The sequence below is a fragment of the Pan paniscus genome, chromosome 9, assembly GCF_029289425.2.
Source record: "Pan paniscus chromosome 9, NHGRI_mPanPan1-v2.0_pri, whole genome shotgun sequence".
NCBI lineage: Eukaryota > Metazoa > Chordata > Mammalia > Primates > Hominidae > Pan > Pan paniscus.
The window spans coordinates 77,842,208-77,856,052 of NC_073258.2; the positions used below are offsets into that span (position 1 = coordinate 77,842,208).

Sequence of the window (13,845 nt, forward strand, 5' to 3'; positions counted from 1 at the left end):
TATAAGCTAAATTGCTTATTTACAAAGCAATTACATATCTATTATTCTTTAAATCAGCTTTTTAAAAGTAACCTTTTATTCTTTTTTCCTGACTTTACAGTCTTACCTGATTTATCAATTTTTTGCCTTTGTGGTTAATCCTTTTCATGTCCTACTTAAAAAAATCATTGCCTCTCCAAGGTGATAAAGATGTTCTCCCATATTTTCTTCTGAAGGTTTTATTGTTTTACCTTTTACATTTAGATCTATAGTACCTCTGGAATTTATTTTTAATTAAAACAAATTTTTAATTGTTTATCGAATTGGGCAGCCCTTGAACCAGAATGGGTTCAGAGAAGCTCCCATCCGGAATTTATTTTTGTGTAAGGAGTGTGAACCTGGGATCCAGATTAATTTTTTTCCTATATAAATATGCAGTTGATCCAGTATCTGTATTGAAAAGACCATCCTTTCCTTAATACACTGCAGGCTTATGTTTGTCATAAATCAGGTGCTCGTAAATGTTAGTATGTTCTTATAATCTTACCTGTTCTATTTAACCTTGTTAGTCGGCCTTGATATCTAGTAGTGTAAATACTCCAGGTTTGTTGTTAACTCAAGATTGTCTTGGCTCTTCTTAGCCTTTTGTATTTCATATAAAGTTAAGAATCAGCTTTTTAATTTGTACCCAAAACCATTTGGGATTTTTATTAGTATTATGTCTTATATGTCTTTGTCAGATTTATTCCTAGATATGTGATGTGTTTTGATGCTATTGCAAATTATATCTGTAACACCAAAACTGCAGTTACATGTTCAGATTGTCAATCTGACCCAGGAATCCTTCAGATATTTGAAGATAGCAGTCATTCCATTCCTTATATGTTGTGTTTTATTTATTTAGTATATTATGCCTTTATATGAGTCTCTACTCTGAATGCTTTAGTATTTCTGTTTTGTTTAGGGTGCCACAAATAGATAAACATCCCAATGAGAAGCTGAATTAAAGCAGAGAAAAGTAGGAGGACCACTATCTAGCTCTTTCCATTTTTACCTCTGAATACTAGTATATTGAGATTTTCCTCCCCGAATAGCCTACTGTCATCTTTCTGTCTTTGGAACTTTCTGTCAGGGTTGTCCTTACTCTCTCTAACAAGCCTATATTTGTGGTTTGCACGTTCTTCATTCTAATTTGTAAAACTTGTGCATTGTCCTTAAATGAGTTTCATATAGTTTGTAAGACCCTCCTGCACTCCCTGCCTCCAGGTAATTTGAAATGTATTACTGACTTCCATACTATTGACATTTCAGCTAAATTTAATATTACCTGTACGTTTGGGCATGTTTCCATTGCTTTATCTTAGTCATCAGTAAAGATTTTCATTAGTTTGAATCTTAGGGCACTCCTGAATGGTAAAATATTCAACATCTCCTACAGGTTTACTTAAAACTATTGATAACTGCTGTTTGGATATATAACTCTCAATCTGTCTGGCTCCCCACCTTACATTTTCATACTCTACCTAGGCAAATTACTTTATTCTTTGTACAGTTTGGAAGTCATTTAATATATTCTGAATAAAATACTCTGATATAATTTTTAAAACATTATAATTAATAAGCACCCTGTGTGTGAACATTGTGCTAGCACATCTAGTGAGAGGAACATTGGCTATAAGGACAGATAGACCTGGAATAAAATCTTGCCACCACCATTTGCTTATTGTGAGAACTTGGAATTGTATACTGTAAATTGTATAATTTCTTAACCCGCTTTTACTGTTTATTTTTAATAGGGACAACATTACTTCACAAGATTGGTTGTGAGAAGCAAGTAAGATAGCACATGTAAAATATAAAGTTCAGTACCTGGTACTTAATAGGCTCAGCATATTTTTGTTCCTTTCTCTCCTTTCAGGGTCTAGCTCAAATCTTAATACATCTATGAAACTATTCCCAATGATCTTACTCCCTCTCCTAAATGGTTTCTGTATTAATTTTTATTTTATCAAAGCAATATATAAAAAAAGATTTAAAAATCTAGATAATGCTAAACAACTTTAACAAAACCGGAAGGCAATGTTCTTTCCCAACCCTTCTTTGCTTCCCACTGTCTAATTCTACTCCCCAGAAGCAAAATTAAAAAAAAAAACAAACCCAGCTTGATTGAGGTATAATTGAGATACAAAACAGACTGCACCTATTTAAAGTGTACAAATTAAATTTTGACATTGGCTTATACCTGTGAAACCATCAAAAACAAGATAGTAACATATCCTTCACCTCCAAGTTTTATTTTATTCCTTTGTAAGCCCTCCTTCTGCATTGAACTTCCACCATTTCTCCCCCAGCAACCACTGATCTTCTTTCTGTCACTGTAGATTAGTTTGCATTTTCTAGCCTTTTATGTGATCTGTTTTAGTCCTTGTCTGCTAATTCTAACATCTGTTCTGGGTTGGTTCCAGTTGATTATTTTCCTCATGGATCATGTTTCTTGCTTTTTTTGTATGCCTGTTAATCTTTGATTGAATACCTGACAGCGTGCTTTTTTTAACTTTGTTAGGTGCTGAATAACTTTTGTATTACTATAAATAGTCTTGGATTTTGTTCTGGATTTCAGTGAAGCTACTTGGAAACAGTTTGATCCTTTTGGATTTTGCTTTTGTGATTTGTTAGGTGTGTCTGGAACAGGGTTCAGTCTAGTACTAGCTATTCCCTATTACTGAGGCCAGGCCTTCTTGATTCCTTTATCCAATGCCCAGTGTGATACAAATTTTACCATTTCAGCTTGTGGGAGTAGGCACTGTTTCTGGCTATGTGTGTACTGGCTATGTGTGAACACCTGGTACTGTTCCCTCTAATATTTTCACCATGATTCTTTCCTGGCTTCGACTAGTTTGCTCCTACACATCTGCTAATCAGTCTTCTGCTGAATAGTTAGGGGGCCCTTTATAGATTTCCTGAGTTCTTTCTCTCTAAAGTTGTCTCTCATATACTGTCTCCTGTGAAATCTAGTCACCTTGGTCTTCCTGAACTCCCCGCTTTGTTTCCTCATCAGGGAGCCTGCCAAGGTCCCGCTGGGTACTCCCTCCTTATGCTGTGGCTTGAGTACTCCAGGCAGTAAGTTAGGGGCAATCATAGGGGCCTCCATTTGTTTCTTGGTTTCTCGGGAATCATTGCCTGATGTCTATTGTCTTGAAAATAGTTGTTTCATATATTTTGTCTCCTCTCCCCTTCCCTCTGCTCCCCTCTTCTCCTTATTTCAGGTAAGAGGATAAATCTGGTTCTTGTTTCTTCATCTTGTGTGGAAACAGAAGTCTGACGATAACTTTGTTAACATTTATTTTATTTATTTATGTATTTATTTATTTATTTTTGTAGAGATGAGTCTCACTGTGTTGCCCAGGCTGCTCTAGAACTCCTGGGCTCAAGCGATCCTCCCACCTTGGTCTCCCAAAGTGCTAAGATTACAAGTGTGAGCCACTGCCCCTGGCCAGCTATTTTTTTTTATTATTATTAATTTGGCTTCAGATTTCTGAATAACTTGCCTTACAGTCCTATTTCTGGATCTGTAAATTTAAGATATTGTCTGTTGTCTTCTAGTTTTGGTGGTTGGGGATTTCACTTTTTTATACCATCCCTGCTTTCCCCACTATATTTTCTCAATAAAGTCAGAGCATAATTTTTTACTAAATAAGTAGTTAGGATGTAACATCCATAATATCAATATGGCTATGTAAATAATGTGCACTGCTAAGCCAGATCGTGTACTCTATGGTAACATTTCTTTCTGTGTAGACTACTAAAAATACAAAAATTAGCTGGGCATGATGGCATGCACCTGTGTTCCCAGCTACTCAGGAGGCTGACACACAAGAATCTCTTGAGCCCAGGAGGTGGAGGTTGCAGTGAGCTGAGATCACGCCACTGCACTCCAGCCTGGGCAACAGAGGAAGACTCTGTCAAAAAAAAAAAAACACCAAAAATTTGTCTACAGCAAATACATAGGGTTAATATTAATATCCCTTTTACAAGAAGGGCTCCTTCTTATAGAAAAAGGAAAGACCAATAGAAAAACTGGCAAAGGGCATGAAATACATTTCATAGGAGAAGAAATACAAAAGAAGATAAAATTATACCCATCCTTATTCATTGTAAAAGAAAGAACGATGCGTCCATGTTTTCTGTTACTACTTTTTGGGCCAATAGATTTATTTCTTGACTTGACAATCTCATTTTTGTGTATCTATTTTACAGATATACCTGCACTTGTAAATATATATGGTTATTCATTGCAATATTGCTTGTAATAGTGAGAATGGGAAATAACCTGAATGTTTACAGTTATAGAGGACTGGTTGAATGAGTTATAGTACAATTTTTCCAACACCTCTGTCAAATGCCCATTGGCATTTTTTCCCCAAAATTTTTTAATTTATCAAATTATCTATCCTTTTCTTCCTTTTCTTCTTGGAAATTTCTTTCCTGCAGTTCTTGGTTCTCCTGCCGCAGTTTGGATGGACTGTGTGGTCCCTGGTCCTTTTGCAGTCTTGAGCCTTTTCTTTACCTCTCTCCTGTGTTGCAGCCCATGTTTCTTAGCTCTCATGTCATCCTTTCTCATGGTCAGTTTCCTTGTTTGCACTCATTACATTCTCCAGTTGATTCCAGAGAAAAGATACGTTGTAAGTATATTTTTTTAATCCTTGACTGTTTGAAAATGTTTTCTTCTACCCTCTCAGTGAATTGATTATTTGTCTTGATATTAGCATCTCTGCTGAAAATCCTTCTTTTGAAATTTGGAAAATATTGTGCCCCTTTATTCTTCTGATAATCAAATTTATAAAATACTGTTTAGCCATTTCTTTCTCCATTTTATTTACTTATAAATTCTACTGGGGTTTTTTTACTATTCCTTTGCTATTCATGTTTGCACTTTGTTTTTGTGAAGACAGGAGGAAAGATCAAATTAAGATCCATTAATTAGGCCTTCTATGTTTTACTAGAAACAGAAACTAGAAATTAAAACATTACTAGAAAATGAAATGTCAAAGAGACACACAAAATGTAAACTGCAATTTGTTGCTTTTTTATTCCAAGTAACAAAATTAAGCCAATCCTGTATTCATCATGTCATACTGCATCCATGGACCACAATTTCAGTGCATCAGTATAGGCTGCCTCCCCCAACCCATTTTCTGTTGTATCTCTGAGGTTCTTCCAGAGATCTTTTTCTTGCTTGCCTTTAGAAATTAGAATTTCCTTTAGTGGGTTTGCTGGTGGAAAATTTTTAGTTTCATTTGTCTGAAATATCTTTGTTTTATTTGGATTATTGTGAGAAATTTTTGGTGAGTACAGAATTTTTTTTCAGCACCTTGAAAATATCTTCCCAATGTCTTTCTGAGAAGTTACTTGTGTAATTGTTGTTAAAGGCTACGTGAATGTATCTTTATTTAAAGTGTTATTGATTAACCTAAATGTCTTCTTATATTTTTCTCTTAAAGGGAATACAGTGAGTAACCTGATCATGATTATACCTCCAATGTTCGGTGCAATTCAGAGTGTTAGAGACGGTCTGGAAAAACGGTACATTGCTTCTTATTTAGCACTCACAGGTATGTATAACACTGTATCTGAAGGAATGTACAGTATTCAAATGGGCCATTTTTCTCATTCATTTCTAAAAGCAGTTTTCAATTTTGTGTTATTACATAACTTGAATATATTCTGAAACTTCTTAGTTAAAACTCCAAAAACCTTGCCAGTGAATTGAACTGCATTTTGAATAAAATGTTTTAGAAATTACAAAATATTTTAAGCATACAAAAAAGAATAGAGATAATATAACAAATATACCCACACATCTTACTACCCAGTTTTGTCAGGTCCTAACAATTTATAATATTTGTTTCAGATCTTTTTCTTTTTTAAGGAAATTACTACTGATAAAATTAAAACTCCTTTGTATTCCTCCCTGATTGTATCCCCCTCAGCCTCCCAGCCCATCCCCTAAGAGCTAGCCTCAATCCTGAATTTGATGCTTATCATTTTCATGTTTATACTATGTATGTATATATCCTTAGAAGTATACATAGTATGGTTTTGCATAGTTTTAAACTTTTTGGAAAGGATACCATCCAACCTTTTGTGACTTACGTATATTCTACTTGTCTGTGAGGTGGAGGACTGTGTCTTAATGATCTTTGCGTCCCTATTGTCTGGCAGTTTAGTGTTCCTCAATAAGTACTGGATGGATGGGTAAATCAGCTATACCAGAGCCTAACGTAGTGAAATCACTTCTGTCTTCTGTCATGTTCTTGCATCATCATAATAAATAAAAAATACCAAATGAAGTAGATTTTTTCTAGTAGTTTCATTTCTTCATTTTCTATTCTGTTTTTTTTATTATTATTATTATACTTTAAGTTCTAGGGTACACGTGCACAACGTGCAGGTTTGTTACATATGAATACATGTGCCATGTTGGTGTGCTGCACCCATTAACTCATCATTTACATTAGGTATATCTCCTAATGCCATCCCTCCCCCCTTCCCCCACCCCACAACAGGCCCTGGTGTGTGATGTTCCCCACCCTGTGTCCAAGTGTTCTCATTGTTCAATTCCCACCTATGAGTGAGAACATGCGGTGTTTGGTTTTTTGCCCTTGCAATAGTTTGCTGAGAATGATGGTTTCCAACTTCATTCATGTCCCTACAAAGGACATGAACTCATCCTTTTTTAATGGCTGCATAGTATTCCCTGGTGTATATGTGCCACGTTTTCTTAATCCATTCTATCATTGATGGACATCTGGGTTGGTTCCAAGTCTTTGCTATTGTGAATAGTGCCGCAATAAACATACGTGTGCATGTGTCTTTATAGCAGCATGATTTATAATCCTTTGAGTATATATCCAATAATGGGATGGCTGGGTCAAATGGTATTTCTAGTTCTAGATCCTCGAGGAATCGCCACACTGTCTTCCACCATGGTTGAACTAGTTTACAGTCCCACCGACAGTATAAAAGTGTTCCTATTTCTCCACATCCTCTCCAGCACGTGTTGTTTCCTGACTTTTTAATGATCGCCATTCTAACTGGTGTGAGATGGTATCTCATTGTGGTTTTGATTTGCATTTCTCTGATGGCCAGTGATGGTGAGCATTTTTTCATGTGTTTTTTGGCTGCATAAATGTCTTCTTTTGAGAAGTGTCTGTTCATATCCTTTGCCCACTTTTTGATGGGGTTGTTTGTTTTTTTCTTGTAAATTTGTTTGAGTTCTTTGTAGATTCTGGATACTAGCCCTTTGTCAGATGAGTAGATTGCAAAAATTTTCCCCCATTCTGTAGGTTGCCTGTTCACTCTGATGATAGTTTCTTTTGCTGTGCAGAAGCTCTTTAATTTAATTAGATCCCATTTGTCAATTTTGGCTTTTGTTGCCATGCTTTTGGTGTTTTAGACATGAAGTCCTTGCCCATGCCTATGTCCTGAATGCTATTGCCTAGGTTTTCTTTTAGGATTTTTATGGTTTTAGGTCTAACATTTAAGTCTTTGATCCATCTTGAATTAATTTTTGTATAAGATGTAAGGAAGGGATCCAGTTTCAGCTTTCTACATATGGCTAGCCAGTTTCCCCAGCACCATTTATTAAATAGGGAATCCTTTCCTCATTTCTTGTTTTTGTCAGATTTCTCAAAGATCAGATGGTTGTAGATGTGTGGTATTATTTCTGAGGGCTCTGTTCTGTTCCATTGGTCTATATCTCCGTTTTGGTACCAGTACCAGGCTGTTTTGGTTTCTGTAGCCTTGTATAGTTTGAAGTCAGGTAGAGTGATGCCTCCAGCTTTGTTCTTTTTGCTTAGGATTGACTTGGCAATGCGGGCTCTTTTTTAGTTCCATATGAACTTTAAAGTAATTTTTTCCAATTCTGTGAAGAAAGTCATTGGTAGCTTGATGGGGATGGCATTCAATCTATAAATTACTTTGGGTAATATGGCCATTTTCACGATATTGATTCTTCCTACCCATGAGCATGGAATGTCCTTCCATTTGCTTGTGTCCTCTTTTATTTCGTTGAGCAGTGGTTTGTAGTTCTCCTTGAAGAGGTCCTTCACATCCCTTGTAAGTTGGATTCCTAGGTATTTTATTCTCTTTGAAGCAATTGTGAATGGGAGTTCACTTATGATTTGGCTCTCTGTTTGTCTGTTATTGGTGTATAAGAATGCTTGTGATTTTTGCACATTGATTTTGTATCCTGAGACTTTGCTGAAGTTGCTTATCAGCTTAAGGAGATTTTGGGCTGAGACGATGGGGTTTTCTAGATATACAATCATGTCATCTGCAAACAGGGACATTTTGACTTCCTCTTTTATTAATTGAATACGTTTTATTTCTTTCTCCTGCCTGATTGCCCTGGCCAGAACTTCCAACACTATGTTGAATAGGAGTGGTGAGAGAGGACATCCCTGTCTTGTGCCAGTTTTCAAAGAGAATGCTTCCAGTTTTTGCCCATTCAGTATGATATTGGCTGTGGGTCTGTCATAAATAGCTCTTATTATTTTGAGATATGTCCCATCAATACCTAATTTATTGAGAGTTTTTAGCATGAAGGGCTGTTGAATTTCGTCAAAGGCCTTTGCTGCATCTATTGTGATAACCATGTGGTTTTTGTCTTTGCTTCTGTTCATATGCTGGATTACGTTTATTGATTTGTCTATGTTGAACCAGCCTTGCATCCCAGGGATGAAGCCCACTTGATCATGGTGAATAAGCATTTTGATGTGCTGCTGGATTTGGTTTGCCAGTATTTTATTGAGGATTTATTGTGTTGGAGTCTAAGTCTCTTTGTAGGTCACTAAGGACTTGCTTTATGAATCTGGGTGCTCCTGTATTGGGTGCATATATATTTAGGATAGTTAGCTCTTCTTGTTGAATTGATGCCTTTACCATTATGTAATGGCCTTCTTTGTCTCTTTTGACCTTTGTTGGTTTAAAGTCTGCTTTATCAGAGACTAGGATTGCAACCCCTGCCTTTTTTTGTTTTCCATTTGCTTGGTAGATCTCCCTCCATCCCTTTATTTTGAGCCTATGTGTATCTCTGCACGTGAGATGGATCTCCTGAATACAGCACACTGATGGGTCTTGACTCTTTATCCAATTTGCCAGCCTGTGTCTTTTAATTGGAGCATTTAGCCCATTTACATTTAAGGTTAATATTGTTGTGTGTGAATTTGATCCTGTCATTATGATGTTAGCTGGTTCTTTTGCTCGTTAGTTGATGTAGTTTCTTCCTAGCATTGATGGTCTTTACAATTTGGCATGTTTCTGCAGTGGCTAGTACCGGTTGTTCCTTTCCATGTTTAGTGCTTCCTTCAGGAGCTCTTTTAGGGCAGGGCTGGTGGTGACAAAATCTCTCAGCATTTGCTTGTCTGTAAAGGATTTTATTTCTCCTTCACTTACGAAGATTAGTTTGGCTGGATATGAAATTCTGTGTTGAAAATTCTTTTTTTTAAGAATGTTGAATATTGGCCCCCACTGTCTTCTGGCTTGTAGAGTTTCTGCCGAGAGATCAGCTGTTAGTCTGATGGGCTTCCCTTTGTGGGTAACCCATCCTTTCTCTCTGACTGCCCTTAACATTTTTTCCTTCATTTCCACTTTGGTGAATCTGACAATTATGTGTTTTGGAGTTGCTTTTTTTTTTTTTTTTTGACAGAGTCGCACTCTGTCACCCAGGCTGGAGTGTAGTGGTACAATCTCGGCTCACTGCAGCCTCAACCTCCCAGGTGCAAGCGATCCTCCTACCTCAGCCTCCCAAGTAGCTGGGACCACAGGCGTATGCCACCATGCCTGGCTAATTTTTGTATTTTTTTGTAGAGACAGGATTTCGCCATGTTGCCCAGGCTAATCTCAAACTCCTGAGATCAAGCAATCTTCCTGCCATGGCCTCCCAAAGTGCTGGGATTACAGGTGTGTGCCACTGTGCCTGGCCTTATTTATTTTTTATAACTCTCTAAAGTCTCTTTCTTTTGTTTTAGCTCGTGGTGAGTATTTCCACATTGACAGAAAGGACTTCTAATTATCCCAAAACTGTAAGCTATAGTGAATCATGTCAGATTCTACCTTAGATTATTTATTAGATATGAGAGACTTTAATTTCACAATCTGTTGCTCATATGCATTTTAAGAAAGTTACTTGATTATCTTCAAAAGGAAGACTTGTCTACAGACTTATCCCTTTGCTTTTTTTCTGGGGTGTTTTCATAATGTTTATAAAACATGGACAGATCACAATCTGTAACAACAATAAGAACAAAAAGACCTGAGGGACTTCCAGTTGCCCTAGGATAATGGTGGCCTCCTAAGCTGGAGTTTGTCCACTTATTCTCCCAGAAAAACATAGAGATTAATAAGGAAAACAAATAGAACTACGTGCAACCCACACTTTCAGCCTTACTAGGAGAAACAATATTATGACCTTCAATTTATTTTAAAATAAGAAATAAACACCAAGTTCCAACAGAACTGTTTTCAGTGTTTCAGACTTGGAGATGTTTGAAAAACTATATGGAAAAGAGAAGAGAGGACTCAAGGGCCTAATTCTGACAAAAGTAGCAATAGAAAGATAAAACTCCTCAATAAAGGCAGAATCTATGAAAGCAGTCTAAGATCTGGTAGATCACAGTACTGTCTAAAGGTAAAGGCCTTGAAAGTGTGTCAGACCAAAGGTGGCAGTTTTGGAAAGGCATCACTTCTGGGAAAGAGATAAGTAGAAAGGGGGAGGTGCCCTTTGGAGATGCGTTAGTGAAAGAAGAACATTGAGGGGAATTAAGATCCTACCGAAAACAAAGAATTACAAAACACATCAACCTCTTCTCCCTTCACTGCTTCCCCAAATATATCCGTATTTCATATATATATATATATGAAACTTCACTATTCTGACTGAAGTGGGCAGTCTTGAATTAGAAATCTTTTTTTTTTTAGCACATACTTATAATTTTTATTTTTTTAATTTTTTTTAATTTTTTTTATTGATCATTCTTGGGTGTTTCTTGCAGAGGGGGATTTGGCAGGGTCATAGGACAATAGTGGAGGGAAGGTCAGCAGATAAACAAGTGAACAAAGGTCTCTGGTTTTCCTAGGCAGAGGACCCTGCGGCCTTCCGCAGTGTTTGTGTCCCTGGGTACTTGAGATTAGGGAGTGGTGATGACTCTTAACGAGCATGCTGCCTTCAATCATCTGTTTAACAAAGCACATCTTGCACCGCCCTTAATCCATTTAACCCTGAGTGGACACAGCACATGTTTCAGAGAGCACAGGGTTGGGGGTAAGGTCATAGATCAACAGGATCCCAAGGCAGAAGAATTTTTCTTAGTACAGAGCAAAATGAAAAGTCTCCCATGTCTACTTCTTTCTACACAGACACAGCAACCATCCGATTTCTCAGTCTTTTCCCCACCTTTCCCCCTTTTCTATTCCACAAAACCGCCATTGTCATCATGGCCCGTTCTCAATGAGCTGTTGGGTACACCTCCCAGACGGGGTGGCTGCCGGGCGGAGGGGCTCCTCACTTCCCAGACGGGGCAGCTGCCGGGCGGAGGGGCTCCTCACTTCTCAGACGGGGCAGCTGCCGGGTGGAGGGTCTCCTCACTTCTCAGACGGGGCGGCCGGGCAGAGACGCTCCTCACCTCCCAGACGGGGTCACGGCCGGGCAGAGGCGCTCCTCACATCCCAGACGGGGCGGCGGGGCAGAGGCGCTCCCCACATCTCAGATGATGGGCGGCCGGGCAGGGACGCTCCTCACTTCCTAGATGGGATGGCGGCCGGGAAGAGGCGCTCCTCACTTCCTAGATGGCATGGCGGCCGGGCAGAGACGCTCCTCACTTTCCAGACTGGGCAGCCGGGCAGAGGGGCTCCTCACATCCCAGACGATGGGCGGCCAGGCAGAGACGCTTCTCACTTCCCAGACGGGGTGGCGGCCGGGCAGAGGCTGCAATCTCGGCACTTTGGGAGGCCAAGGCAGGCGGCTGGGAGGTGGAGGTTGTAGCCAGCCGAGATCACACCACTGCACTCCAGCCTGGGCACCATTGAGCACTGAGTGAACGAGACTCCGTCTGCAATCCCAGCACCTCGGGAGGCCGAGGCTGGCAGATCACTTGCGGCTAGGAGCTGGAGACCAGCCTGGCCAACACAGCGAAACCCCGTCTCCACCAAAAAAATACGAAAACCAGTCAGGCGTGGCGTGTGCCTGCAATCGCAGGCACTCGGCAGGCTAAGGCAGGAGAATCAGGCAGGGAGGTTGCAGTGAGCCAAGATGGCAGCAGTACAGTCCAGCTTTGGCTCGGCATCAGAGGGAGACCGTGGAAAGAGAGGGAGAGGGAGACCGTGGGGAGACGGGAGAGGGAGGGAGACCGTGGAAAGAGAGGGAGAGGGAGACCGTGGGGAGACGGAGAGGGAGAGGGAGAGGGAGAGGGATTGAATTAGAAATCTTGTAAGCCACTTAAAATCTTTACTCTCTCTATAAAATAGACCCCCCAACATGCAGCCTATTTCCATGTAAAATTAGGGTAAAAACAGAAAATGAGAATCAAAACCATTCGCATGATAGAATTTCTTCTCCACAACAAACTGTGAAACAGAAGGAAGATGTAATACAATACTCCTAACTGAATTAAGTTGCCTCAAACAAAGAAATGAATCAAAAATTTAAAAACTAATAACAGAAATAGCTCAATTCCTCTCCTCAAAAAAGACGAAACAAAATTAGAATTCATCGAACTTAATAAAGAAATTAAGACTAAATTACAGTGTGCTTGAGGGAGAGTAGAGTCTACTGAATATTTAATAGGGGCTGTTGTAGAAAGTCAGAGAAACAAGCAAGAAAATTAAAAGGAGATAAAGAAATAAAAAGGGTCAGAGAGAAAAGGATTGAAATGGAAGACAAGCAGAAAAGATCCAACATGCATATAATTGGAGTCCCTAGGTGGCATGGGGGAAACCAGTGGAACATAATTATATTTAAAATTATAATTCAAGACAACTTTCTAGAAATGAAAAAAGACTTTAATATGTATACTGAAAGGTCCAATTTTGCCTGGTAAACTGATTTAGAATGATCAATTTTGAGATAGAGCCTAGTAAAACTATTGGATTGTAAAAATGAAATTATTGTCAAAGCTCTTGGAAATAAGCCTTGATTACTTACAAGGGACCGAAAATTAGACTGGCATCAGACCTTATCAGTAATATACAAAGAAAATACCAGTGGAACAGCATTTTCTAAAAAAATGAAGAGGAAGTATAAGCCAAGTATTTTATATTCCAACCAGGTTGTTCTCTAGGTGCTCTAGTTATAGAAAAACAGTTTTAAACCTACAAATACTCATTGAATACTGTACACATGACTGCTTCCTGATGAATCCACTATTACTGCACTGTTCAATTTAGTAGCTGCTGGTCACATGTTGCAATTTAAATTAATTACATTTAAATAAAATGTGAAATTCAGTTCCTTTGTCACACTAGCCACATTTCAAGTGTTCAATACCCACATATGGCTTGTGACTACTATATTGGGCAGTGCAGATATAGAACATTTTCATTACTGCAGAAAGTTCTACCAGCCACACTGTACTAGAATGTCCATCCAGTCATGAGTACTGAAAAAGGCATAATGCAAAAATAATTCCTAAAACAACAACAAAACACCCTGCATTAGTTTGTTTTCATGCTGCTGATAAAGACATACCCAAGACTAGGAAGAAAAAGAGGTTTACTGGACTTACGGTTCCACATGGCTGGGGAATCATGGCCTTACAATCATGGCAGAAAGCAAGGAGGAGCAAGTCACTTCTTACATGGATGGTGGCA

At 38.7% G+C, this 13,845-nt stretch overlaps 1 protein-coding gene across 4 annotated transcripts in view; it reads left to right on the forward strand.

The window, feature by feature from the left end:
* The window catches only part of ACER3 (alkaline ceramidase 3), a 166,050-nt gene that overhangs the window by 61,690 nt on the left and 90,515 nt on the right, over positions 1-13,845 (forward strand). For all 4 annotated transcript variants that reach the window (XM_003808151.6, XM_034933417.3, XM_034933419.3 and 1 more), the window contains exon 2: positions 5,481-5,591. In XM_003808151.6, coding sequence (XP_003808199.1) covers positions 5,481-5,591 — 111 coding nt within the window. The remainder of the gene's footprint in view (positions 1-5,480; positions 5,592-13,845) is intronic.